The following is a 27556-nucleotide window of genomic DNA, read 5'->3' as shown; positions in this document are numbered from 1 at the left end:
AATCCAGGAGAGATGTAAAGCAGATGGCTCATTCCCTATCACCCACTTTACACCATAGCACAAAGTCATGATCTGCCCCAATGTTGCTGGACAACAAGAGCATTAATACAGTTAACCATCAGTAAGGGGAATAACAATTGATCAGAATGACTTACCAGGAACACCAATCGCTGCAAGAATCGGAGTAGAAAATTGCTTCTATCTGCACAATTATTGGTCATCCCATTTTCAAGGAGCGATGATCTTGCTGGTTGATCTGATTGAGAAGTCGATGCAATGGCTTCACAGCAATCACTGTTTTTATACCTGACTGAGAGCCCACGGGGCAATCAGGTTACCCTATCACTGACATTAGTCACAGTCATTGAACCAACAGGTTAGGAAGTTGCCCCTCCTCCAATCACCAGAAAGGGTCGGGGTGGGGGGTCTTCTTCACAGTCACAGGTTCCAGCAGCATAACAAGAATTTTAAAGTCTAGAATTTGACATTGATTTAATTAGAAAGCAAAATATTTTAGTGAGTGTGTTTCTGCAGTATTGGCGTGGATCCTTCCTGGACAGGACTCACAAGCAAAACATGTCTCACATTTTCAACGATGTACTGAATAATTTGATGAGATCGGTGTGCTTATTGATGCTGGATCATCAATATCTTTGTTTTATCTAAGTACTTGTCTTTTCTTCTTCCAATTTGCTCCACAGTGTTTAAGCACCATGAGGTACGATGGAAATGATTTTACCAACAGTTCTCCGTCAGAATAAAGGAGCAGAGCTGTCTGTTGGGAATGCCTAGTGTAAAATCCTGCATGACCTATTCCTGATTTTATCTCCATTAAAATGAATGTATAGAATATTACGGCAACGTTCCCGAATTATCAGGAGCGCTGCCTGCGAACGAAATGCCCGTGATCTGAAGACAAGTTTATTCCACTGACTGGGGTGCAATACTTTTTGAGCGGTAGGGCAATGCAGCTGCTAGCAATTCAGCAGCGCAATTTATACTCCGCCTGATTTTATGTTCCATTGATTTCGGTGGGAATTCAAATGGAGCCAAGTGTAAAACGGGCTGGCGATTCATGGTCACCAGTGTTGCATATTGCCTCCTACAATTGCTAGCTCCCGTGTTCCACTTGTAGTTGGAAACTGCGGGGATTAAAGGTGGAGAGTGAAATGCATTCGAAGAACATTTGGATGGCTTATTGCTGTCCATGCAGCCCATACAACTGAGTGAGCTGTTCTTATACATATCTATAGCACTGAATGGAGGGAGACCCCAATATTACTCCAGCAAGCGATAGAAATCTCTTGGAAGCTGCATACTGCGCTGAAACATCATTCGCTGGACAGTCGGCTCAGTACACATAAAGCCCAGTTCTAGGAACTTGGAATTAGAGAACTGATGGACTATCACTAGCTCTGGAGCACAGGAAAGGTGTTATGCCGCATTGATTGCTACAGTTCCAGTGTATTCTTTTCGATGGGGGCTTAGTAACGCTAGGTGAAAGTCTGAGGTGTTTGCGGGCGAAATTGTCTCTTTTTAGCACCACTTTTCATTTGGGGGAGGGGCACTACCGCTAACTGAGAAATTGCCTGGGAGCTGACGGAGGTGCTGCCATGGCACAGCCGCGGCCCGTGGTTTGCACCCGGGTGGCCGTGCAACCAGCGAAGGAATCATCACCGTGGGCGGCGAGGCAGGCGATCGCGAAGCTGGCCGATTTCCTCTCTCAGGACGATAGTTAAAGGGAGGGCGGCAGCGCCATTTATTGTAGGCCTTCTCTCGGGCCGGCTCAGCGATGGTGGCTTTAGTGTGGTTTGGGCCGTCAATGTGCAGGCCTGTTCACACATTGCCCTGGTGCCTTACTGGAGGCCAGCAGTGGCCTTGCAGTGTGCCCAGAGGCCCGCTTTTTTAATCTAAGGGGAGGGGCTTTGAAACACGTCATCACTCCGCGGAACATCACGTACGACTTCCTTCAATATCCCTGCAGGCCCCGGTTACCATCCTCAAAGGAATTGGAACGCGAGATTGCGCTCCGCTTGTTTGAATGCAATTGAGGGCATTTCCGCGGTGGTGGTGGGACTTCTGCGCTGGGCGCTTAATGTCTCTGTCCCAGAAAGTTATCACCCTCAATTGGCGCGCAAGGCAATTTCGCCCCCTTAGAGAGATAGGCGCTCCAGATCATCATTTTTCAGTTCTTGATATGTGAGCAATACGGGTAAAGCTGCAAATAATGACCAGCTCTGGGATTATTGATAATGTGCTAATTCTTGGACCTCTGAAATCCATGGTGATGGTGTGCCCACACTGGGGTGTAGTCGGGAGATTTGGAATGGTCAAATATGTCTATATCAGTATAGTGTCTGGCTTGGAGCGGAACATGAGGTTAATGGTTTCAACAACATTGAATCTATTAGAACATAACAACATGTATTAGGAGCAGAAGTAGGACATACGAGCACTGAAGCCTGCTCCCCGATGCAATAAGATCATCGCTGATGTTCAACCTGAACTCCACTCTCTAGTCCAATCCCAAAATTCCTTGGTTCCCCTCGAGTTAAAAATGTATCTATCTGAGCCTTGAATATACTCAACTAATCATCATACACAGCAAATTGTGGCAGAAAATTCCAAACAATCACAACCCTCTTAGTGAAGCAATTTCTCATTTCAGTCTTAAATGGCCGACCCCTCATTCTGATCATGTGCCATGAGTTTACACTGTCAATCCCACTCAGAATTGTGTATGTTTCAATGGGATCACCTCTCATTCTTGTAAACTCCAGAGACTCTGTGCCCAATCTACTCAATCTCTCATTATAGGACAATCACCTCATTCCAGCATTCAATCTAGTGAACCTTTGTTGCACCACCTCTAAGGCACATGTATCCTTCCTCAGATAAGGCCCCCAAAACTGTGCACCACACACCAGGTGTGGTCTTACCAAATCCGTGTACAATTGTACCAAGACATCCTTACTCTTTTACTCCAACCACCTTGCAAGAAAGGGCAACATCCCATTTGCCTTCCTGTTTGCTTTCTGTACCTGCATGCTAACTTTATGTGTTTCCTGTAGGAGGACCCCTAAATTTCACTGAATACCAACATTTATTAGTTGCTCACCATTTAACAATTAATCTGTTTTACTGTTCTTCCTACCAAAGTAAATCATCTCACATTTCCCCACATTGTACTACATCTTCCACCTTATTGCCCATTTAATTAACCTGTCTAAATCCCTTTAAAGGCTCCTCACAACCTACTTCCCCACGGAGCTTTGTATTGGTGACATGGGCGCTGTGAAGGTGGGTTAGGCCAAGGGATATTGTACTTGCCTCAATGTCCAACCGAAACATTACGGAAAACTCTTGTCCCAGGGGTTCATATTCAATAGCAGTGTAGTCCAAACTTCCCAAATATTAAAGCAAAATATTGCAGATGCTAGAATCTGGAATAAAAACAAAAAATGTTGGAAATCTCAGCGGGTCAGAAAGCATCTGTGGAGAGAAAGTAGAGTTAATATTTCGGGTCGACCTGAAACATTAACTCTGCTTTCCCTCCACAGATGTTGCCTGACCCGCTGAGATTTCCAGCATTTTCTGTTTTTATTCCAAAATATTACCTTGCTTTGTAAATTCAACCATCTTCGATATCTTGGTGTCATCAATGTCTCTGGTAACTTCAGGATACTACTCCAAATCTGGTTGCGTTGAGCGATATTGGCAGCAGGGTACTTCCACTTTCTTTCAGATAATACGAACAATGACGGGCAGGTGAAACCCTCTGGTCCATTTAGACTTTCTCACACGATTGCAATACCTCTTGTATGATAATATATACACAAGACAAACCATGTGATCTCCTGCGACAGGCGAAAAAAACAGATTGTGGACCCAGGCCAATTTGCAAGCAATATTTTGGCAATTCCTCTCCGACCCATTTACGTGATCGGAACTCGGTCCGGAGATTTCTCTGACCTTGAATTCCCAGCCTTTTTTAAGAGGTGATATCCGCTTCAACCAGAAACAGCTCCAGTTCATTTTAGTCCTTATTCTCATTCACAACTGGACAAAGTGAGTTCACATAATATTATTATTAGGCTGTAAAAATATCCAGCAGCTGACTTGTAGGTTTCAGTGTTAGTTTGCTAATATTGAGAATTATATTTCAGTATTCAATTTATAACCAAAATAAATGATAGTTAAAACTCCCGTGCAAAATGGAAGTAATTGTTTTGCTTGTATCATTAAAGCCTGATAGCCCAGATTTTAACCTACCCAGTGTGGCAGTAATCAGATGGGCCGCCCGATTTGCACCCCGCCCAATTTTACTTTCCAGTGCCTCAGACTACCTGCAGCCCATGCCCTGGAATGCCTCCCTCAATCCCATCATTCTGTCTAATTCCCTCTCCTTCTTTAAAAGCGTCCTTGAAACCCACCACATCGATGAAACTTTTAAACTATCTTCTGAATATCGCCCTCTGCGGCTCCTGGTTATTATTTTCAATGAGGCCTCCCTAATGTATCTTGGACATTTTATCTAATTTAAAGCTGCTATGTAAATGAAAGTTGTTGCTGTCCAGAGACATAGTCTCTTTTCTCCAAATGAGGAAGCAAAATGGCACACAAATAAGCAAAGAATAAACTGAATTATCAATTTGTACTGCAGGGAGTCAGTTAACTTCTGGGTGATAGTGTAAAATGGACGATATCGAATGTTCGCCCTTCATCAGCCCGCCCACTTTCCTCTTCCATTGACTTCAATGGGAAGGAAAATTGAGCGAGGTTTATAATCGGTGAGTAACTTCATAATCATCCTTTTTACACCAAGACATTTCTGGATGTCAAGGCATCCAACTGCTCCCGATGTCCTTCATTTATTTCCTTATTAAATTTAATGAGGAAGGTAAATATAAACCATGTGAATAGTTGTTGAGTTCTTCCAAATTATTTCTGTTCCCTTCCAGCCATTGCAAAAATGAGGTAATCAACTAAGCAGCTTAAAATCAAACTCCATTCATTGCGAATAATGTGGCACTGGGGATTTCGTCATATAATGTTATGAAATGCAAGGCACGGGGGAGGGAGCTGTAGGATAGAATGTGTGGGTCAAGCCACGTATCATTGTCACTTGAGGTAACAATGGTAGAGATTGGGAAACGTTTGTGACTTCACAGAAAATGTTTGAAAATTGTCCTTATACATTTCTCAGTAAAAATGGTTGAGCCTGGATTCATTTCAGCTGAAATTTATTAACAATTATCTATTGGATTGGATAAATCATATCTATGACTTTAACTGCACCTTTGTTGGAAAGTTATTGCAGCACGTTTTATAAATCTACATGGTACGTTATAATAAGTACACAAGAGTTAAATACAAATTAATGGAGAGTCCTGCCGATTTACAACTTTATAATTACATGATGAATTCTTGCTTTAAACTTATTCGAACACTTTCAAATCACTACTTATTTAGAATTTGTTCCAGCAAGCCTGCAGCCGCTGTTGTGATAGCTGATTCCATCCTGAAAGTTCCCTCTCAAAGCTTGCGCAGCCGAGAATGAATTGACCACTTACCTCCATTTTCTGAAATAATTGAAGCTTGAATATTTACAATCGGCATTTTGCTTAGTTGCAAGACTGATATAAAGACAACATACTTTATTGAATGTTTTGTATTCTCAGGACTCAAGCTGACTGCCTCAGGCATTTTAATGCTAGGTTTACTTGTTTTCGGCAGATATCAGATGAATAGCATCAAAGATCACGGTTTTTTGAGAAGGTGGAGCAAATACTGATCTATCAAAGGCGCGGTGATAATCAATGCAGTTCCCTATCTCAGCTTCCAAGACAGAGTGCTGTCATGCGATATGCCTCCAAATATAATTGCGCACATTCCTGTCTCTGTTGTAAAACCACCAAGCCTGGGCATCAGTTGTTTAAAAAAGCAAAATGGAATGATATGGGTTGCTGTCAAGCAACTGAAATGGTACAATTATACATTATAGGGTTCACATTTAAGGATGGGATAAACACATTTTTGTACAACAAAAGAGTCCAGTCGAGGTAGTTCCTGTACTGCGTCGTGCATGAAGCAAGCTTAGAAGAGAGGAAGCATTATTTTCCATGCCACATAAGCTTTGAGTTTGTGCACACTATTTATTCTGCAGCACCTATGTTCAGCTTGGATGGATATAATTTATTTAATTCTATGAAGTCATTACCTATTTAATTGGCTTAATAATTGCAATCAAGGGTAATTAATCATCGTCTTCAATGCGTCTCTGAATTTCCACTGGGACACTGATAAACAAACCTGTCTGTGCAGGAACTCTAATTCGAATCGTCATATCCATTTTTTTCCATAATGGTGAGAAGGTCAGAATAATTGTCATCTTAATATAAATTGCACATTTAAGTAATATAGGAAAATGTCCCTCCATAAAAGTATAAAGCTACAAGAGATGGACAAAGGAAACTGATAGATTTTCTTCGGTTCTACTTCTCTGTTTCAAAGTGATTCTCACCATTGTTGTTCCCACGGAGACTCCTTCTCATTCTATTGCCTAGTACAGCTAGTCTAATGGTCATAACATTGAGCATTAAAATCAAAACAAATAGAACCAACAGGGATAAAATGGTGTCCAACAACAAAAATGCTCCCAATGTGGGAACGCCATAGAAGATTGATTTTGCATGGCAGTACCACCTAACTCATAATAATGGTCTGCTAGTAATCTTTGGCACATTAAAGGGAATTGTTGCAAAGGTTATCGAAGGATTTTCCTGGCTGAACACCTGAAATTACATTTACAGGCAGTAACTCCTTTTAAGGAATTACCTCTTATCTTAACCTAGGAGGCAGGTGAAACATTTTTGTTTCCGGATGTCTTTCAGTTCACCAATCGTGCTGAACACTGAAAAAACAAAGCCAATGTGTTCTTATTCAGGCAACACTGGTTACACTTCAAAAATATACTCTGGTTATTATAGGAGATAAGCGATAAATGAAATGGAGAATTAAACCTCCAACAAATGGTCAATTGGGTGAATGACCATTTACGGGCGGAGACAGGACCCTTTTATACCCACAGATTTTAGTTTTCACTGAAGTCAAGGAACAAAAAATGGAGGGGGCAGAATGTAACCCGGGTAGCCAATTATCTTTTGTTTGTGTTTCACTTCCTCCGAAGAGAAATTCACCCAATCAAGACCTGGGGGTAATTTTTACTTCAGGTGACAGAGTAAAATGGGGAATATCGAATAACTCGCCCATTACACACGACGGCCGATTTTGAATTTATTTCAAGTGGATGGAATACAACTCAGTTGTGACGCCTAATGGGATGTCAATTCAATACCGTCCATTTTACACTGACACTAATGTCAATTTAGCTCTTCGGGATAAGCCCGTCTGTCATCAGCTGTGGCATTGTATTCCCACATTCTCGCATTAGAAAAAATTTGATTTTAGTGCCCAAAAAAAAAAGGGGCCTTGTAAATGTCTTGTGTGTGTCATCCAGGTCGGGTGGCACGGATACATGTTTTATGTTTTTGCAGGTGAACTCCAAAAAGAGTTTCTCGCATTAGAAGGCACCGGAGGGACTGGAGTGCATCATCACGCCCGGCAACCAAATTTTAATTTGATTTTACGTTTTAAAGTTTAATTTGTTTTAATTGCCGGTGCTTTTAGTGTCCCCCTCCCCTTTTATAGGGGGCACTGGGAAAATTTGATTTTAGCGCCCCAAAAAAAAACCAAAAAAATAATTAAAAAAAAAAAGGGGCCTTGAAAATGTCTGCTGTGTCACCCAGGTCGGGTGGCATGGTCTTAATGTTTTATGTTTTGCAGGTAAACTCAAAAGAGTTTCTCGCATTAGAAGGCACCGGAGGGACTGGAGTGCATCATCACGCCCGGCAACCAAATTTTAATTTGATTTTACATTTTAAAGTTTAATTTGTTTTAATTGCCGGTGCTTTTAGTGTCCCCTTCCCTTTTATAGGGGGCACCGGAGAAATTGTGATTTTAGTGCCCAAAAAAAAAAACAAAAAAAAAAACCCAAAAAAACACAAAAAAAAACCAAAAAAAAGGAAAAAAGGGCCTTGTAAATGTCTGGTGTGTCACCCAGGTCGGGTGGCACAGTTTAATGTTTATGTTTTGCAGGTAGACTCTAAAAGAGTTTCTCGCATTAGAAGGGTGCCATCAGCCGGTCCAGGCAGCGGACGGTCGAGGGGGTCGTTCAACCTGACTGCCTGCCTCTCTTCCGCTCTTACATCCGGTCCAGGGTGTCCTTGGAGATGGAGCACGCGGTGTCCACCGGTACGCTCGCGGCCTTCCGCGAGAGGTGGGCACCGGAGGGACTGGAGTGCATCATCACGCCCGGCAACCAAATTTTAATTTGATTTTACGTTTTTAAGTTTAATTTGTTTTAATTGCCGGTGCTTTTAGTGTCCCCCTCCCCTTTTATAGGGGGCACTGGAAAAATTTGATTTTAGCGCCCCAAAAAAAAAACCAAAAAAAAAAGGGGCCTTGAAAATGTCTACTGTGTCACCCAGGTCGGGTGGCATGGTTTTAATGTTTTATGTTTCTGCAGGTTAACTCAAAAGAGTTTCTCGCATTAGAGCCATCAGCCGGTCCAGGCAGCGGGCGGTCGAGGGGGTCGTTCAACCTGACTGCCTGCCTCTCTTCCGCTCTTACATCCGGTCCAGGGTGTCCTTGGAGATGGAGCACGCGGTGTCCACCGGTACGCTCGCGGCCTTCCGCGAGAGGTGGGCACCGGAGGGACTGGAGTGCATCATCACGCCCGGCAACCAAATTTTAATTTGATTTTACGTTTTAAAGTTTAATTTGTTTTAATTGCCGGTGCTTTTAGTGTCCCCCTCTCCTTTTATAGGGGGCACTGGAAAAAGGAAAATTTGATTTTAGTGCCCAAAAAAAAAAAAAAAAAAAAAAAAAAAAAAGGGCCTTGTAAATGTCTTGTGTGTGTCATCCAGGTCGGGTGGCACGGATACATGTTTTATGTTTTGCAGGTTAACTCAAAAGAGTTTCTCGCATTAGAGCCATCAGCCGGTCCAGGCAGCGGGCGGTCGAGGGGGTCGTTCAACCTGACTGCCTGCCTCTCTTCCGCTCTTACATCCGGTCCAGGGTGTCCTTGGAGATGGAGCACGCGGTGTCCACCGGTACGCTCGCGGCCTTCCGCGAGAGGTGGGCACCGGAGGGACTGGAGTGCATCATCACGCCCGGCAACCAAATTTTAATTTGATTTTATGTTTTAAAGTTTAATTTGTTTTAATTGCCACTGCTTTTAGTGTCCCCTTCCCTTTTATAGGGGGCACTGGGGAAAAATTGTGATTTTAGTGCCCAAAAAAAAAACAAAAAAAAAGAAAAACAAAAAAAAACAAAAAAAAGGGAAAAAAGGGCCTTGTAAATGTCTGGTGTGTCACCAAGGTCGGGTGGCACAGTTTAATGTTTTATGTTTTGCAGGTAGACTCTAAAAGAGTTTCTCGCATTAGAGTTGAAATGATAAAATCATTAATAACGTCCAATGGAGTGATTGCACCAGCTGTGCTTTTGGTCCCATTCAGATTTGATATTTCATTATTTAATGAGTTTTAACCCAACACGCCCAGTGGTGGAGTGACGGGGTGGGATTGGTCGCCCCATTATACTCCATTATACTCAGGTGGGGCGGGAAACAGGTGGTCGGTCAATCCGTCAGTTTCCAGCCAGGCGGCTCAGTTTAAAATCTGTTGAAGTGTATTTAACCCTGTGTGTAACGAATTCATTTATTTCACGTTACGTTGAAATTAAATCAATTGGAAACATTTTTGAAGTTAATTGATCAGGAAGATATTTTCAGCTTATTCTATTCGGTCACAATGACAGCGGGCTCAGGGAATACTCCCTGTCGAAAGCACTCGCGCCCTCTGTTGCTTCCATTGTTCAGTTTATTATTGTTACATGATGATCGTCTGCACAGTTCTTAAAACATTATCTAACGTTACTAAAGAGTTTCGATTGAATCTTTGAAATCAAATGAGCCATTGAGCGATGATGTAATTATCCAATATTTGTCTGTTTAAGCAGCTATCTGTTGTTAAAGTCAAAACAACTCGTCATTTTCAAAGAAGCAATGATAATCGCTGACTTCAGAATCTGCAGAGAGATTTCCGAGTCAGTTCATTTCACATCATGGCCAACAACCGAAGAGCTGCCAGATCCTGGGATCCTCCCACTCCCACCCATGGGCTCAGAGACTTCCTCCTCCTCCCCCCCGCCAGAAATCACATTCCAGTCCCGATTACTAGCAGACTGTATGTTCTGCCTCTGCGGTGCTGCCAAAGAAAAAGCTTCACCAGGGGCTGATTCTCGCAATACCCAATTCCCAGTGCGGCCTAAACCGAACCCCCCCCCCACCTCCCCATCACTCAGTGTTAATTCACCTCAGACCCGCTGCTGCAGCGCTGCAGAACCGCGGCAAGTACTTTGTGCTTCCGAATCGCAGCACAACTGCTGCCATTTATCCTGGACCCGAGAACCGATTCATTATACCTAACTATCGTGTCCCAGCATTACTGAAGGTCAGAGCGCTGCCATCATCGGCCAGTGTCTAAACTCACCCATTGCCTGAGGGATCTGAATAGCAGGGAAGCCCAGAATGTCATGTAATAGAAAATAACTTACTCATCTTAAATCAGGGGCCATGACAGTATTGAATTGGTTCTTATTGAGAATACCCCATTTGTGGCTCCAAAAAGCACTGCCGGGGTTTTCAATGTGAGCGCTCCCGACTTCTCTTCCCCATTTATTCAATATAATTGAAGTGGAAACCAGACTGGCGAACTCGGAAAAACAAAGCTCTGGGCACATGCTTCACTGAGTGTGAGCAATTCGATGGGAGATTCGTGTGTGCACATATCATTTCTATCGAAGTACATCTCTTATAGTTGGGGGATGGAATTGATTAATTTTAACTTTGGGCGATTGTGTAAAATGAACGATACCGAATTCGCTCCCTTTGTGTACCGCGCCTGATTGCTCTTTCTATTTAAGTCAATGGAAGGGAAAATTGGGCGAGACGCATAATGGACGTGCAATTCCATCAGGCGCCTTTTGTACTATTTCCCAAAGTTAAATGTACCATTATGCTTTTTTAAAAATTCGGCGAATCCATTATTTGAGCCAGGGGTCGGTTATTCGTATTCTTCAAATTATCCCTGAACTTACTAAATTATATTAACCAACCAGAACCAAGCTGCGATGCTAATATTTGGCTCCGAAATAAAATTACAAGACTATCTATAAATGCATCGAAATCCCCACCAAACCGTTTAATTTAAAGTTTCAGAATAAATTGTGCTGCCTGTCCGGTTATTACATTAGGAATATGTCGGAAACTTTTAGTTTTCTCATTGTTATTTATTTGCTGGTGGTAATTAATGTCTGCACATCAACCACATCAAAACAAGCAAATAATATTATTACACCGACAGCAGGGGTAGTGAGGCAGTCAATACTGCTGAAGATATATATTAACTGAATATAAACGGCTTATTCGGAACTCCAACTTTTGCAAGATCAGGACAGTATATGCTTTCTATCTGTTATTATTGGCTGTCCTATTTTCGGAGCGAAGCAACACTGTGTTTCAATTTCAGGGACATGAGATATTCTGCTTTCAAAATGAGGTCCTGTTAAGATCTGAGAAAAAGCTCAAGCACAGTACCAGTTAAAGTCATTTGAACAAACAGATTAAGACGAGCCATATTTGCTCCTACTAATTATGGAGCAGGACATTTCATGCTCAAAAATTAAACTTAAGAATATCATTATGATCACATTTTTAAATAAAATATTTTTAAATCTGCATTCCTAAAGGAAGCCGAGCTCGTTCCATTATAGGTTCACAGATTGCATTAGAAATAACTGCACATTAGCCGCAGATAAGCACAACCTCTAGTTTAGGTGCATCATACTTTGTCTTTGTAAATTTATATTTTTTATAATATGAAAATAAGGAGGCTCCGTGGTGCACGTTAGATCGAAGAGCGTTCACAGATACACACAGAAAGTTGTATAAAGCTGAGCTGCCCCGCTGTTATGCTGAGACGTTGAATTTCAGATCAACAGGCTATGGGCGGAGGAGAAGGAGACAGGATCTGGCCTGATATATACCGGGTGCGGGGAAAATAAATGTGGATAACCATCTCAGGAACCGTTCGGAAGGGCTATGGGAGTTCATGGTCGTCAAATTTTAAGGAGTTGGAGGGCAAACAATAGACTTCACGCCGACTGTGTAGCTGTAATTTGGAGCGGGACCCTGTAAAACCCCTCCGGTCAATGGGAAGTAGCCCTGCCTGAAGCCAAGTTATTTTAGAAATATGGCACAGTCCCCTAATGCCGTCACCTTTTTGGATATTTCATCATTTGGTCAACGATGAATTTTGGTGTGGATCATATTAAAATGATGATGTACATTCAGATTGTTCCCAAAGTCTTAACGATTCTCACAGTAGCTGTTGCTGGGATTCGGAGAGGGTGTTGGGCTGATCCCGGGAAGAGCTAGCAGTTTTGAATATGAAAGTTAGATTGTCCACTTTGTGCAACTTGAATACCATTTTCATAAACATTACAAAATTCCTTTCCAAAATTGTTCCCGAAATCTACACCCTCAGATGGAACTGAGGTCGCTGATACCAGTCAGGGCAGCAATTTCAGGCATTACAATCTGTCTCAGCTCCCTTCGATTATTTTGAGAAATCTTCTCTGCTTCCCTCTCCGAATTGATATTAGCGACCATTCCAAAAATGTGTATGTTGGGAACATTTGATGGGATTTGTTTGCTGTGGTTCAGTAACAAAACGAGATTGTTTTGTTTATAATTTGCATGATTTGAAATAGGAAGGGAAAATATGACTCTGGTTTGACATAGAATCACATCGAACACTCAGCACAGGAATAGGCTATTAGCTCCAACCAGTCCACGCTGGCATTAATGCGCCATTCACGCCTCCTCTCATCCTTCCTCATCTAAGTCTATCAGAAGAATCCGCCGTGCGGGTCTGAAAATATCATATTTGTTTGTTCCTATGTGGCATCACTTGTCTTAAACTATCGGCAAAAGTTAATAATATCCCAAACATATTTTATCACCTAGAATATGATATCTAATATTGGGAACAGATGGCAGCTTCCATTTCCTTTAGAGATTCCTATTTGCAGATGTTAGTTGAACAATTACTGCCCGTTTCCAATGGATGTAGTTCCACTTTAGTTTGTGGATCATTTAACGTTTTTGATTAAATTAGTAATGAAAGCCAGAGGATGCCTGATCACATTCTTCAATTCCTCTCTGAATTTGCTCTGGGACACTGCATAAATAAACGTATTTGTGCAAGAACTCAAACACCTCAGCATATACCCGAATTGTTCCGCAATGGTGAAGGAGTCTTTAGAATTTGCTTTCATAAATTGAGTGTCTGTAAATTGCACACATATAAACACTATAAAACTTACCATCCATAATAGTATAAAATTGTAAGATAACGTGAACAGTAAGATCATGGATTTCCTTCGGTTCTCCATCTCTGGATCAGTGTGATTCTGAACATAGTTGTTTGTTTGGAGACCCCTCCTCACTCTGTTGGCCAGTACAATGTGCCTGCAGGTCAGGGCATTGAGCAGCAGGATCAAAACAAACGGGGCAAATGGGGTTAAAATTGTTTCAAACCACAAATACGCTAGCCATAAGGGTGAGGTGTAGCAGCTTGATTTTACATGGCAGGACCATGGCACATTGTCAATTATTTTCCGAGGTTCAAATACAAAGTAGATTGGAGCATTTTCTAAAACACTGAAGAAACACACCACTGCTATCACCACAGCTGCAGTTTTTTCAGTACAATATTTTGTTCGCAACGTTTGGTTACAAATAGCGATAAATCGATCAAACGTGAAAGCCACCGTTAGCCAGACAGAGCAATCAATGAAAGAATAACACAGGGTGAGATTGAGACTACAAATCGGAGTATAGTTTAGGAATGAATTTGGGAAATAAGCATCGTTAATCTCATACAGAATCACTTCATTAATCAGGACCATTAGATCAGCCGCTGCCATGGCCACCAGGTAACGGGTGATGCATTTGGAGAGACCGCACTTTCCACGGGAGAGAATGACGATTGTCACCAAATTAGCTGCAAAAAAGTGAACATTAAATTACTAGCTCTCGTTACTCTGAGATGATGATCAGTTGATAATTATTTGAATAAAATTCATGGACGTTTTTTTATCACTCAAATCTCTCTCTATTTTTTCCAATTTGGCGGAGAAGCCTAATAATTAATAAAACTTGCATTTCTTTATGGATTCACATCGCTAACCTATTTTTAGTTACTTCAGAAGAAAAGAATGCTGCAGTGACTGACATGGTTGGATTTTTAACTTTCCAGCGGACCAAAAATTGGGTTTTCCGACTGGTGGCCGCAAGTGAATCCGCCTGTTTTTCATTTCCTCGTGTGTCCTCCTTGCAAATATCCCCAATTATGATGCATTGTAGGACTCAGCGTGATAACAGTATTCTGCTTGCCATATCCTATCGTTTAATCTTCTGGAGGCAGGTGAAAATTCCAACATGGTGTCCTTGCCATGCTTATCTTCAGCAAATAACCAATCAAGGTAGATTGCTCAGTGATACATTGTTTCATGTGGACAATATAATGACAAACAATGCTGTTTGCATTGTGCCACAACTATGTACGGCCAGAATTGTTTACTTCACAGTAGACGCATAATGACGGTGGTTCGTGGGGCCTGAGCATGGGCAGAGGGAACTTTGGAGATATATCCGTTATTATTGGAAATGTGGATGCTGGTTTACTTCAGATGCAAACATTTAAAGCGCATTTCAAATTTAGTTGAATAATAACGTGTAATGGTTATGTACATCAAGCGGGGAGCGGGGCTCTGGAAGGAATGACTGTGCTTTTCTCACATGACCAGGATTGTCTTGGGTGGTCATGCCCATTGCCTGCCCACTCGATGTCAAGTTACTTAGACCAATGGAGCTGACTGTCGCGAGGGGCGGATAACAGGCAGCCCGTGCCATTCCGCCCAAGAATGTCTACCCCCCAGATAGCTGCTGCTGCATGAGTAACCCTTCTTAAATATTCTCAACAATTATCCTGAATATATTTTAGGCTGTGTATTGGAATCCAAGTGCAATTATTGTCAGAAGCAAAACACTCTGGATGTAGAAAATCTGACGTAATTGCAGAATATGCTTGAAATACTCAGCAGGTCAGGCAGGTTCTGGGGAGAGAGAAACAGAATTAATGTTTCAGGTCGACGACGCTTCCAGAGAATAATTATTGTTCCCCATTTAATTATATAAAATGGTTCTTTGGCGTCCAGCCTGAGATGAATATTGTAAAAAGCAATGGCTTTTGTTTCAGATCCAAATCTCTGCCAAAACTGGAAACGCAAGCTTTGGACACTGCAGCTTGTACAAACATAGTATTGGAAATCCCTGTGATGGTCCGGACATCCTGGTTAATGATCATATCCCAGTTTATCTCCCGTCAATCTGTACTTGATGTGTGACACGTTCTTCACTTGGCCCCCGTTTTCGTAAATAATTAACGTTTAAATAAACTCCCAACAGAGGATAAAAGTGTATTATTGATTTGAAGTATTTAACTCTTGTTTTATCGAACGGGCCGATAGGACCAGCAATGAAATTAATTTTCAATAGCAAAATACGGCAGATGCTGGAATCTGAAATAAAAACAGATAATTCTGGGAATACTCAACAGGTCAGGCAGCATCTGTGGGCAGATAAACAGAGTGAACGTTTCAGGTCTGTGAACTTTGTCACAACTGGAGAAATTAGAGGTGTAACAGATTTTAAACAAGGGAAAGGGGGCGCCGAGGAAAGAACAAAAGGAAAGGTCTGAGATAGTGTGCAAGGGAAGGGAGATTAAATGACAAAAGGTATGCAATACAAAACAAAAGGAGATGCTAATGGAACAAGTAATGAAACAAAAGATGAGTCTGGAAGAGGTATAAATGGGAATGGCAAACACATTAACAGCTCCCTTGTGAAAAAGTAGGGGCAGAGGCTGTCGTCTGAAGTTGTTGAGCTCGATGTTGTGAGTGCGGGAGAATCTCTTCTATTTCTCCTGGATTCACAATATTTAACAATACATTCCTTTTCCTTTTTTTGAACAATCTCAGGGAATCCATTTAATAATTGCTGTTTTGGCCATCCCATCCGATACAAATAATTGTCCCAGCAACAGAACTACTAGAATGTCTATCACAGCCAAGGCATCTCCACTAAATAGCTGAATTTAAATAGTCAGAGTAAATGGAGCTTCCTCTCAGGTTGTTACATTAACAATATGACAGAACCTTGGAGCCATTTGAGTTGTTTCTTTGATGCCGGTAATTATAGTCTGCAAATAAAACACATCAAATACAAACAGTACATATCATTACACCGCCAGCAGGAGCAGTGACACAGGGAAGCACTGTTAACGATGAACATTGACTGATTATAAGCGGCTTACCAGGAAGACCAACTATTGCAAGAATCGGATAGTAAATGTTTTCTATTTGTTTGATTACCGGCTGTCCCATATTCGGAGAGAAGCGATGTTGCCAGTTAGCGCTGTTGACAGGCAGAAATTCTGCTTTCAAAATAAGCTCGTATTTATACCTAAGGGAAACCTGGTGACACATGAGCATTGCACAATAATTGGGATTGTTTACAGTCACTTGAACAAACAGATTAAAAGGAGTCTTATTCACTCATACTGATCATGGATATTTTGCAATGGTATTGTTCATTGAAGGATTAAGGACTCTCGAAAATTACTTTCATCATACGTTCAAAACAAAATATTGCGACATCTCTCTTTCCACAATCATGGTACAAGACTCCTGTAGCAGGAGATATTTATTTATAGATTCATGCGAGGTATTTGATGGAACTATTGTGCACAATTATGATGGAATAGCTTTCTTTAGATCTGAGTTACATCAATAATTTTCTCTATCTTTAATCTATATTATATCATCATAGGTACTCCCTCGGAATCGAGGATGACTTGCTTCCACACTAAAAATGAGTTCTCAGGTGCCTCAAGAGTCCAATGCAGGACCTACAGTCTCTGTCACAGTTGGGGCAGATGGTGGTTGAAGGAACGGGTGGGTCGGGTGCGTGGATTGCTGTGCACTCCTTCTGCTGTTGATGCTTGGCTTCAGCTTACTCTCGGCGAAGAGACTAGTCCTGTTCAGCGCCTTCTTGGGTGCTTTTCCACCACTTTGGGAGATCTTGGGCCAGGGATTCCCAAGTGTCGGTGGGAATGTTAAATTTTTTCAGGGAGGCTTTGAGGGTGTCCTTGAAACATTTCCGCTGCCCACGTGGCATTCGCTTGCGGTGCCGGAGCTCTGAGTAGAGCACTTGTTTTGGGAGTCTCTTGTCAGGCATGGGGACTATGTGGCCTGTCCAATGAGCTGATCAAATGTAGTCAGTGTTTCGATGCTGGGGATGTTGGCCTGAGTGAGAACACTGACGTTGGTGTGCCTATCCTGCCAATAGATTTGCAGGATCTTGCAGAGGCAGCGTTGGTGGTACTTCGCCAGTGTTTTTAGGTGCCTGCTCTACATAGTCCATGTGTCTGAGCCATATAGGAGAGTGGGTATCACCACTGCTCTGTCGACGATGAGCTTGGTGCCGGATTTGAGGTCCTGGTCTTCAAACATTCTCTTCCTCAGGCGACGAAGACTCAACAGGGGCGGTACACAGAAGGCAGTGTTTGACCTCATTGTCGATGTCTGCCCTTGTTGACAGTATGGCCCCAAGGTATGGAAAATGGTCCATGTTGTCCAAGGCCTTGTCGTGGATTTTCAAAACCGGGTGGCAGTGCTGTGTGGTGGGGGCAGGTTGGTAAATGACCTTTCTCTTATGGATGTTTCATGGAAGGCCCGATGCTTTCGTACACCTCAGTGAAGCTGTTGACGCTGGCTTGGAGTTCGGCCTCCGAGTGTGCGCAGACGCAAGCATCATCTGCAAACTGCAATTCGATGATGGACGATGGGACGACTTTGGATGTGGCCTGGAGGCGGTGGAGACTGTACAGATTCCTGTTTGCCCTGTAATTTAGCTCCACTCCAGCGGGGAGCTTGCTGAGGGTGAGATGAAGCATTGCAGCAAGGAAGATCGAGAAAAGCATTGGTGTGATGACACAACCCTGCTTAACCCCGGTCCGAATGTGAATGGGTCTGCGATAGATTTATTGGTCTGGAGCATCGTGGAGCAGGTGGAGGATGGTGACAAACCTTTGAGAACAGCTGAATCCGAGAAGGGTACTCCATAATACCTCACGGTTGAGTATCAAAGGCTTTTATGAGGTCAAAGAAGGCAATGTGCAAGGGTTGGAGCTGTTCCCTTCATTTCTCTTGTATCTGCCGTGTGGTGAAGATCATGTCCATTGTGCCCCTTAGTGGGCAGAATCCACAATGCGACTCTGGGAAGAGCTCTTCAGCTACAGGAAGAAGGCGATTCAAGAGGATTCATGCGATGACTATCCTAGTAGTCGACAACAGGGAGATTCTGCTGTATTTACCGCAGTCGGACTTCTCAGCTTTCTTGAAGATGGACATGATTACAGTGTCTCTGAGATCTCCTAGCATGATCTCCTCCTCCCAGATAAGAGAGATGAGGTCACTGATCCACGCCACTGGTGCTTTTCCACCATGTTCTACTGCTTCGGTGGGGATTCCATCTGCTACTGATGACTTGATGTTCTTCAGTTGTCGGATGGCCTTTTCAACTTTGTGGTTGTGCTGAGATGGTGGCAGGTGGAATGCTGTGGGATAGAATCAAGGACAATCACATTGAAGACAGAGTCTCGGTTGAGGAGATCCTCGAAGTGCTCCTTCAATCAGGCACTGACTGACTCTCAGTCCTTCATGAGCACCTCTCCATTCTTGGCCAGTAGTGGGGTAGGGCCTTGGCTGCTTGGGCCATCGGTCGTATTGACTGCGCTGAAGAATCCTCGCATGTCATGGCTTTCAGCTAGCTGCTGGATTTCTTGTGCTTTCTCCACCCACCATCTGTTCTTTAGGTCACGGGCTTTCTGTTGGACCTCGGTCTTCAAGACATCTGTAGAGCTGCTTTCTTGCCCTCGTGTTGTGTTGCTGCTTCGAGTCCAAGAATGCCTTGCACTTGCTGCATGTTAAGTCCTGGATCTGGTTGTTCTCGTCAAACCAGTCTTGGTGTTTCCTGGTCGAATGACTGAGTGTCACTTTGCAGGTGCTAATTCTGGTAGCCTCGAGGTTAGACCAGGCGCTGTGGACACTCTGTATCTCTGGGTCACTGGGAGTCATCAGGTTGGTAGCGAGGCACTGGAAGAATATAGTTTTCTTGGCAGGATCTTTGAGTGCTCCAGTGTAGATTTTCCTGCCGCATTGTTTCTGTTGCCGTCGCTGTTTTAGGGCAATGTTGATGGTAACATCAGAGCAAATTAGGCGGTGATCTGTCCAGGAATCGTCAGCTGATGTTATGGTGCATGTGATGTGCACGTCTTTGTGGTCCCTCACACAGACGATGATGTAATCTAGCAGATGCCAGTGCTTAGAGCGAGGGTGTTGTCATGATGTTTTATATTTGTCCTTCTGTTGGAACAGGGTATTGGTTATGATGAGGCCATATTCTAGGCATTTTTCAGAAGGAGGATGCCGTTGGAGTTGGCTTTCCCTACCCTCTCTCTACTAATCACACCTCCCCAGAAGTCAGTGTCCTTTCCAACTCTGGCGTCGCCAAGGAGGATCAGCATGTTGCCTGTTGGAACTCGGGACAGGCATTGTTCGAGGCTGGAGTAGAATTCCTCTTTGGTCTTGTCTGCAGATTCCAGTGTTGGAGCTTATGTGCTGAAGACTGTAATGCACTGGTTCCGGGCTAGGATGAGCTGAGGAGTCGTGAGGCATTCTGGGAGGCTCTGAGATAGCCCACTAGCTCGTTTTATATGGCGAAGCCAACCCCATGGAGGCAGCGTTCTTCTTCTGGTTTGCTTTTCCAGAAGGTGTAGCCACCACCTTGTTCTTTGAGCTGGCCTTCCCCTGCCCATCGGGTCTCGCTTAGGCAGTGATGTCAATGTCGAACCACCCAAGTTCGCAGGCAATGATAGCGGTGTGGCGTTCCAGTCTGTTGCTGTTAGGATTGTCTATGAGGATCCTGACATTCCACATCCCGAACTTCATTATAAAGTGTGGGAAATGGCAGTGCATGGATTATTTTACTGTGGGGTGGGCGATGTACACCAGTTACCACACGTGCTTGACAAAGCATGATCTTGGTCCAATGGCACGGTGATCCAAGGCGACTGGAGACCAGGCTCTGCTGTACAGGCCTAGTTCATACACACACGCATACTCCTACTGTCAGCTGAGCCACTCCTGGGCCACGACCCACTGCTAGTCTATGCTGCACCACTCCTGGGCTGACCCCACTGCTCACTGTTTCCAACCTCTGGGTCTCCAACCTCCGGGCCACTGCCCGCCGGACTTTCGCTGTCCTCTGACTCCTGTTGCCCTCCGAACTCTCGCTTTCCTCCGACCTCCCTCTGTCCTCCGACCTCTGGGCTCCCACTGTCCTCAGACCTCCCGCCGCCTTCTGACCTTCCACTACCCTCTGACCTTTGGGCTCCCAATGTCCTCCGACCTCCCGCTGTCCTCAATCCTCTTGGCTCCCACTGCCCTCTGATCTCTCGCTGGCCTCCGACCTGCCGCTCTCCTCTGATCTGTTCTGGGCCCCGACCCCGATGCTGGGCTCGACCTCACACCAAGAGATGCCAACCAATCCGCTCCCTGGGATCCTGGGTTGCCGTGACGTCTGGTTTGTCACCGCTTTGCCTTCGTCACACTCTTAAACTGGCTCACACTGCTCCCTGCGGTGGCTGGCTCCTGCCATCGGTGCTCTGGGGCTCTCCTCCTTAAAAGCTCCTGCTCTACTGCTGTTTCCCCTCAGGTCAGCTCCAGCTAACGGCATACTTTATCCTGGGGCTCGCCTCCTTTATAGCTCCCGCTCTGCTCCTGCTCTGCTGCTGGTTCCCCTCAGGTCAGCTCCACCTAACGGCATGCTTTGTCCTGGGGCTCTCCTCCTTTATAGCTCCCGCTCTGCTCCTGCTCTGCTGCTGTTTGCACCGGTCGGCCCCTGTAATATATAACTATATATAACTTACATTAAGGGCCTCAATGCTGCAGGTGAGATCGAAGAGCATTCAAATATACACAGAAAGTGATATAGTGAGTTGTATACCGCTGACCAGCCCTACAGCGGGTTAAGATTTTTGGAAGTATTAAGGGACCTTGCGCGGAGCTAAACGACATTTGTCCCCATCGAATGAATAAACCTTCTACAACGCTTAACTGCACATGATCATGACATTTATTTTAAATTCCCTTATTCCACAGTAGTAATGACGTTAACTGTGCTGATCATAAGCACATAAGAAATAGGAGAAGGAGTAGACCATTGGGCCCCTCCAGTCTGCTCCGCCATTCAATAAGATCATGGCTGATCTGGTCATGGATTCAGCTCCACTTCTCTGCCCATCATCAGTATGTGTAGAAATATTCATCATGTAATATTTATGGGGTATTGTTTGTATTTGTCCATGCCTTTGTTTGAAAATTAATTAAGCGGAAAAGTAACCATTTGTGTGTTGAGGTTGACAGCCTGGTTGGAATGTGAATACACATGAATTGACATTCGGTGATTTTAATCTGTCTGCTTGGTGAACAATTAAAGCATCTCTTATTGGAAGGGGCAACCATTTAAAAACATTAAAACAATGCCTCATCAATTCTGAACTTCATCAACTTTCCACGTTGTTGAATTCAAGAGATTCACTGTTTGCTGAAGATATTCGACGACACGCATCACATCTCAGGTTTTTCATGACTTTTGTTCTGACTGCAGATCTAAAATGCTGGACACAAACGGAAGAGAAAATAATGGTTGGGCCAGTGCAAAAGCGGAAAATGGCATCCCTGTAGACTCTGTTTTAAATCCAGAGAGGGAAAGTGAGTGGCATGCGTGTCTAGGAGCGTCAGTAGGCAGTCTTCGCAAATGTTATAGTATGGTAGCATCGTGGTTATGTTACTGGAATAGTAATTCAGATCCCTCGTGTAATGATCGAGGGATGTGAGGTCAAAACCCACCACGGCAGCTGGGGAATTTAAATGCAGTTAATTAAATAAATCTGGAATAAAAGCTTGCAGCAGTAATGGCGACATGAAATGACTTTATTGTCAGAAAAACACATCTGGTTCAATAATGTACTTTAAGGAATAAAATCTGCCGACATTATCTGTTATGGTCTATATGTGGCTCGACACCCACAGCAATATGGTTTCACTTGACTGTACTCTGAAATGTACTAGCAAGCCATTATTTCCTGGTGATGTCCTGTCGTACCGACAGAACAGACCGACCAGAAGTGGCAGCAAAGTGTTACTCAGCCGTGTGGGAGTGGCCCTTGCAGGACTCAGCATTGACTCTGGACCCCACGAAGATGCATGGCTTCATGTTAAGCATAACCAATGAAACCTCAAGCTGATTAATAGCTCCTGCCCTCTCTTAGCTGATGAACCAGTACTCCTCCATATTGAACACCACTTGGAAGAAGCGGTGAGGGTTGTAAATGCACAGAATGTACTTTGCCGAGGGGGACTTCAATGCCCATCACCAAGACTGGCTGGGTAGCACCATTACTGGCCGAGACATAGATGCCAGCCTGGGAGGCGACAGGTGGTGTGAGTACCAACACGAGGGAAAAACCTAGTTGACTTCGTCCTCCCTGATCTACCTGTCACAGATGCATCTTTTCATGACAGTATTGGAAGGAGTGACCACCACACAGTACTTGTGGAGACCAAGTCCTGTCTTGACACTGAGGACACCCTTCCTTGTGCTGTGTGGCACTACCAATGTGTTAAATGGAGTAGATACAGAACAGATCTACCAGCTAAAAACTGGGCACAAATGAGGCACCGTCGGCTTCACAGCAGCAGCAGAATTGTGCTCAACCACAAACTGTAACCTCATGGCCCGGCATATCCATCACTCTACAATTACCACCATGCCATGGGCCAACTCTGGTTCAAAGAAGAGTGCAGAAGACTATGCCAGAAGCAGTACCAGTTGTACCTATAAATGAGCTGCCAAATTGTGTCAGCTGCAACACAGACTACATGCATGCTAAACAGCGAAAGCTGCATGCTCTAAACACAGCTAAGCAATCCCACAATCAATGGATCAGCTCAAAGCTCTGCTGTCCTGCCACATCCAGTTGTGAATGGTGGTGGACCATTAAACAACTAACGGGAGGAGCAGTCTACATGATTATCCATATCCTCAATAATGGCGGACCCAGCATGTGAGTGCAAAAGACAAGGCTGAAGCATTTGCAGTGATCTTCAGCCAGAAGTGCCGCGTGGATGATCATCAGAAAGAGCGAAAAGAGAGAACAGGCTTTGTGCTCGTCTTTTTATTCATATTAGATACCTTGTCTCTCGACATAAGTTGGTAAAGCCCCAGGATTGGTCCTTAGTTCCAGAGCATTCTTCATTGGCTTTCCTCACACATGTGATTGTCTGGAGGAATTTGAGCAGTTCCTTGATTCGGTTCATAGTTTTCCAATGAACTCCTTTTAGTTTTGATAGGTTTGTTTACTCTGATGACAAGCTCGTTTTGTTCCTTAAGCACCGCCCACAAGAGGCTTGAACTTGATAATATGTTTTGTGCTTTTGAGTTCAAACTGCAGCCTGTCTGTGTAACCTGCGCTTTCGACGTTTATGTATACACTCTGATTCAATGTTATTATTAATGTACACGTTTATTCTTACAGCCTGGGATACGTTTCATTGAGGCCGGGCGATTGATCTACTTTCAAAGAAGCTAAACGTCTTAATACTTCCTCTCTATCCATGTTTATCTCATCTAATGTTTCACAGTCCTCTAATGGCTGCAGAATCCCTCTCTTTTGTGAAGATAGTATTCATTAATGTTGTTATGTTATTGTACATCTCCAGACCAGATCCAATACCAGCCCAACCTCTGTCTTCGAGTTACAGTACGCGGACATACAGAAGCTGCACTACAGGACACAGTCGACATACTTACTGAGGCGTACGAAAGCATGGGACTTACGCTAAACATCCATAATACAAAGGTCCTGCACCAGCCTGTCCTCACCGCACAGCACTGCCCCCCAGTCATCAAGATCCATGGCGTGGCCCTGGACACCGTGGACTACTTCCCATATCTCGGGAGCCTCCTATCAACAAGAGCAGGCATCGACGACGAGATCCAACACTGCCTCCAGTGCACCAGTGCAGCCTTCGGTCGCCTGAGGAAAGGAGTGTCTTAAGGCCAGGCCCTAAAAACAGCCACCAAGCTCATGGTCTACAGAGCTGCAGTAATTCCTGCCCTCCTATATGGCTCAGAGACATGGACCATGTAAAGTAGACATCTCAAGTTGCTGGAGAAATACCACCAACGATGTCTCCGCAAAATCCGACAAATCGCTTGGGAGGACAGGTGCACCAATATCACCGTCCTCATTCAGGTTAACATCCCCAGCATTGAAGTACTGACCACACTCGATCAGCTCCGCTGGGTAGGCCACATTGCCCGCATGCCAGACACGAGACTCCCAAAGCAAGTACTCTACTCGGAGCTCCTTCATGGCAAATGAGCCAAAGGTGGGCAGCGGAAATGCTACAAGGGCACCCTCAAAGTGTCCCTGATAAAGTGCAGCATCCCCACTGACACCATTATTAAAGAAGCAGTAGCAGGACATTTGTAAAAGTAAAATTCGGTCAGGCAGAGTCAGCAGATTTATGAAGGGGAAGTCACCTTTCACAAATTTGCTCGAGTTCTTTGAGGATGTAATGAACAGGATGGATAAAGGGGAACCAGTGAATGTGGTGTATTTGGTCTTCCAGTAGGCATTTGACAAGGTGCCACATAAAAGGCTACTGCGCAAGATAAAAGTTCACAGGATTGGAGGTAACATATTAGCATGGATAGAGGATTGGCTAACTAACAGAGAACAGAGAATCGGACAAATGGTTCATTTTCTGGTTGCCAACCAGTAACTAGTGGGCTGCCGCAGGGATCAGTGCTGGGACCCCAACTATTTACAATCTATTTAACGACTTGTAAGATGGGACGGAGTGTAACGTAGCCAAGTTTGCTGATGATACAAAGATGGGAGGAAAAGCAATGTGTGAGGAGGACACAAAATATCTGCAAATGGATAGAGACAGGCTAGCTAAGTGGGAAAAAAAATGTGGCAGATGGAGTACAATGCTGGAAAGTGTGAGGTCATGCACTTTGGCAGAAAAAAATCAAAGAGCAAGTTATTATTTCAATGGAGAAAGATTGAAAAGTGCTGTAGTACAGCAGGACCTGGGGGTACTTATGCATGAAACACAAAAGGAACAGGTACAGCAAGTGATCAGGAAGGCCAATGGTATCTTGGCCTTTATGCAAAGGGAATGGATATAAAAGCAGGGAAGTCTTGCTACAGCTATATAAGGTAATGGTGAGGCCACACATGGAATACATCATGCAGTTTTGGTTTCCATATTTACGAAAGGATATACTTGCTTTGGAGGCAATTCCGAGAAGGTTCACTAGGTTGATTCTGGGGATAAGGGGGTTGACTTATGAGGAAAGGCTGAGTAGGTTGGGCCTCTAGTCACTGGAATTCAGAAGAGTGAGAGGTGATCTTATCGAAACATATAAGATTGTGAGGGGGCTTGACAAGGTGGATGCAGAGAGTATGTTTCTACTGATGGAGGAGACTAGGACTGGGGAACTAGGGTGCATAATCTTAGAATAAGGGGCCGCCCATTTAAAACAGAGATGAAGAGAAATTTCTACTCTCAGAGGGTTGTCAATCTGTGGAATTCGCTGTCTCAGAGCAGTGGAAGCTGGGACATTGAATAAATTTAACACATAAATAGACAGTTTCTTAAACAATAAGGGGATAAGGGGTTATGGGCAGCGGGTGGGGAGCTGAGTCCATGATCAGATCGGCCATGATATTATTGAATGGTGGAGCAGGCTAGAGGGGCCATATAATCTACTCATGTTCCTATGTCTTATGTTCTATGTTATTATGAACCGATGCACTTACTACAGGTAGATTGGTGAAGACGAGGTCAAGTAGGTTTTTCCCGCATGTTTGTACAGTCACCACATGCCGCAGGCCCAGACTGGCAGCAAGTACCTTCAGGACTCGAACAGCTTGGTCAATAGTGCTGCTACTGAATCACTCTTATGATGGACATTGAAGTACCCCACCCAAAGTACATTCTGTGCACTTGCTAGCCTCAGTAATTCTTCCAAGTGGTGTTCAACATTTATTCATTAGCTCATAGTGGGCGGGAGGTAATAATCAGCAGGAGCTTTCCTTGCCCATACTTAATCTAATGCCTGAGACTTCATGGGTTCCGGAGTCAATGTTGAGTATTGCAAGGGTCACTTCCACCAGGCCATTTACTAGTGTGCCGCCGCATCTGTTGGGTCTGTCCTAACAGTGTGACCGGACATCACCAGGATATCGTGGCTTAGTTGTCCATTTTGGAGGGCGGCTAAGCGTCAATCACATTGCTGTGGGTCTAGAGTCACATATAGGCCTTGCCAGGTAAGGCTGGCAGATTTCCTTCCCTAAAGGACATTAGTGTAGCAGATGGGTTTTTATGACAATAAGATAGTGTAATGGTTACCGTTACTGACACAAGCTTTTATTCCAGATTTATTTAATTAACTGAATTTAAATTCCCCAGCTGCCGTGGTGGGTTTAGATCTTACATCTCCCGATCATTAGTCCACACATCTTGATTACTATTCCAGCAACATAGCTACGATGCTACTGTACTGTTAAAACCAGTGAAGCCTGCCGACTGACGCTCCCAGGCATGTGCACCATGAACGGAATTCTCTGGAGTTAAAATAGAGCCTCTGAGAGATGCCATTTTCCACTTCTGCTTTGGCCCAACCATTACTTCTCTATCGTTTGTGTCCATCATTTCAGATCTGTAGTCAGAACAAAAGTCATGAAAAACCTCACACAGGATGTGTGTAGTGGAAGATCCTCAGGGAACAGCAAACCGCTTGGATTCAATAAGGTGGAACGTTGGCAAAGTTCAGAGTTTATGATGCATTGTGTTTAATTTCTATATATACTTGCTCTTTCCAATAAAAGATGCTTTAATTGTTCCCCAATCAGACAGATTAAAATCACTGATTGTCACCCTCCCCACAGGTGCATAAGAGGGACGCATGTGCCCCTGGTGTCCACTTAAGTTCCAGGTTTAGGACCCTGCAGGGCACAGGCCCCTAAACCCGGCACTTGTGATCTGTCAAAAATTCTGTTGACTGATCGCATGCTTGCGAAATTAAAGGACCTTCGTGGGCAGAGGTTTGGGCTATTTGCCGAACACCTGCCCAGCGAAAGTCCTTCAAAGTTATATGACTGAAAAA

At 43.9% G+C, this 27556-nt stretch overlaps 1 protein-coding gene and 1 pseudogene across 1 annotated transcript; one reads left to right on the top strand and one right to left on the bottom strand.

Annotated features, from left to right (window-relative positions):
* LOC139230206 (nuclear factor 7, brain-like) overlaps positions 1 to 27556 on the top strand; it is a 926603-nt pseudogene that overhangs the window by 705703 nt on the left and 193344 nt on the right.
* LOC139230584 (probable G-protein coupled receptor 139) lies at positions 13276 to 16632 on the bottom strand. Its single transcript, XM_070862408.1, has 2 exons — positions 16563 to 16632; positions 13276 to 14189 (listed from the first exon to the last, which is right to left on the bottom strand). Exons 1-2 carry the CDS (start codon positions 16630 to 16632, stop codon positions 13276 to 13278), a joined length of 984 nt encoding a protein of 327 aa, XP_070718509.1.

The sequence above is a fragment of the Pristiophorus japonicus genome, chromosome 19, assembly GCF_044704955.1.
Source record: "Pristiophorus japonicus isolate sPriJap1 chromosome 19, sPriJap1.hap1, whole genome shotgun sequence".
Lineage (NCBI taxonomy): Eukaryota > Metazoa > Chordata > Chondrichthyes > Pristiophoridae > Pristiophorus > Pristiophorus japonicus.
Note: the sequence above shows the minus strand (reverse complement) of the source record. Positions and strands in the feature narration are given on the sequence as shown.

Coding starts and splice junctions, on each gene's coding strand:
- LOC139230584 (XM_070862408.1), bottom strand. CDS start 16,632: ATGGGACAGCCGGTAATCAAACAAATAGAAAACATTTACTATCCGATT. Junction 14,190..16,562: donor TGCAATAGTTGGTCTTCCTG/GTAAGCCGCTTA, acceptor ACTTTTTTGCAG/CTAATTTGGTGACAATCGTC.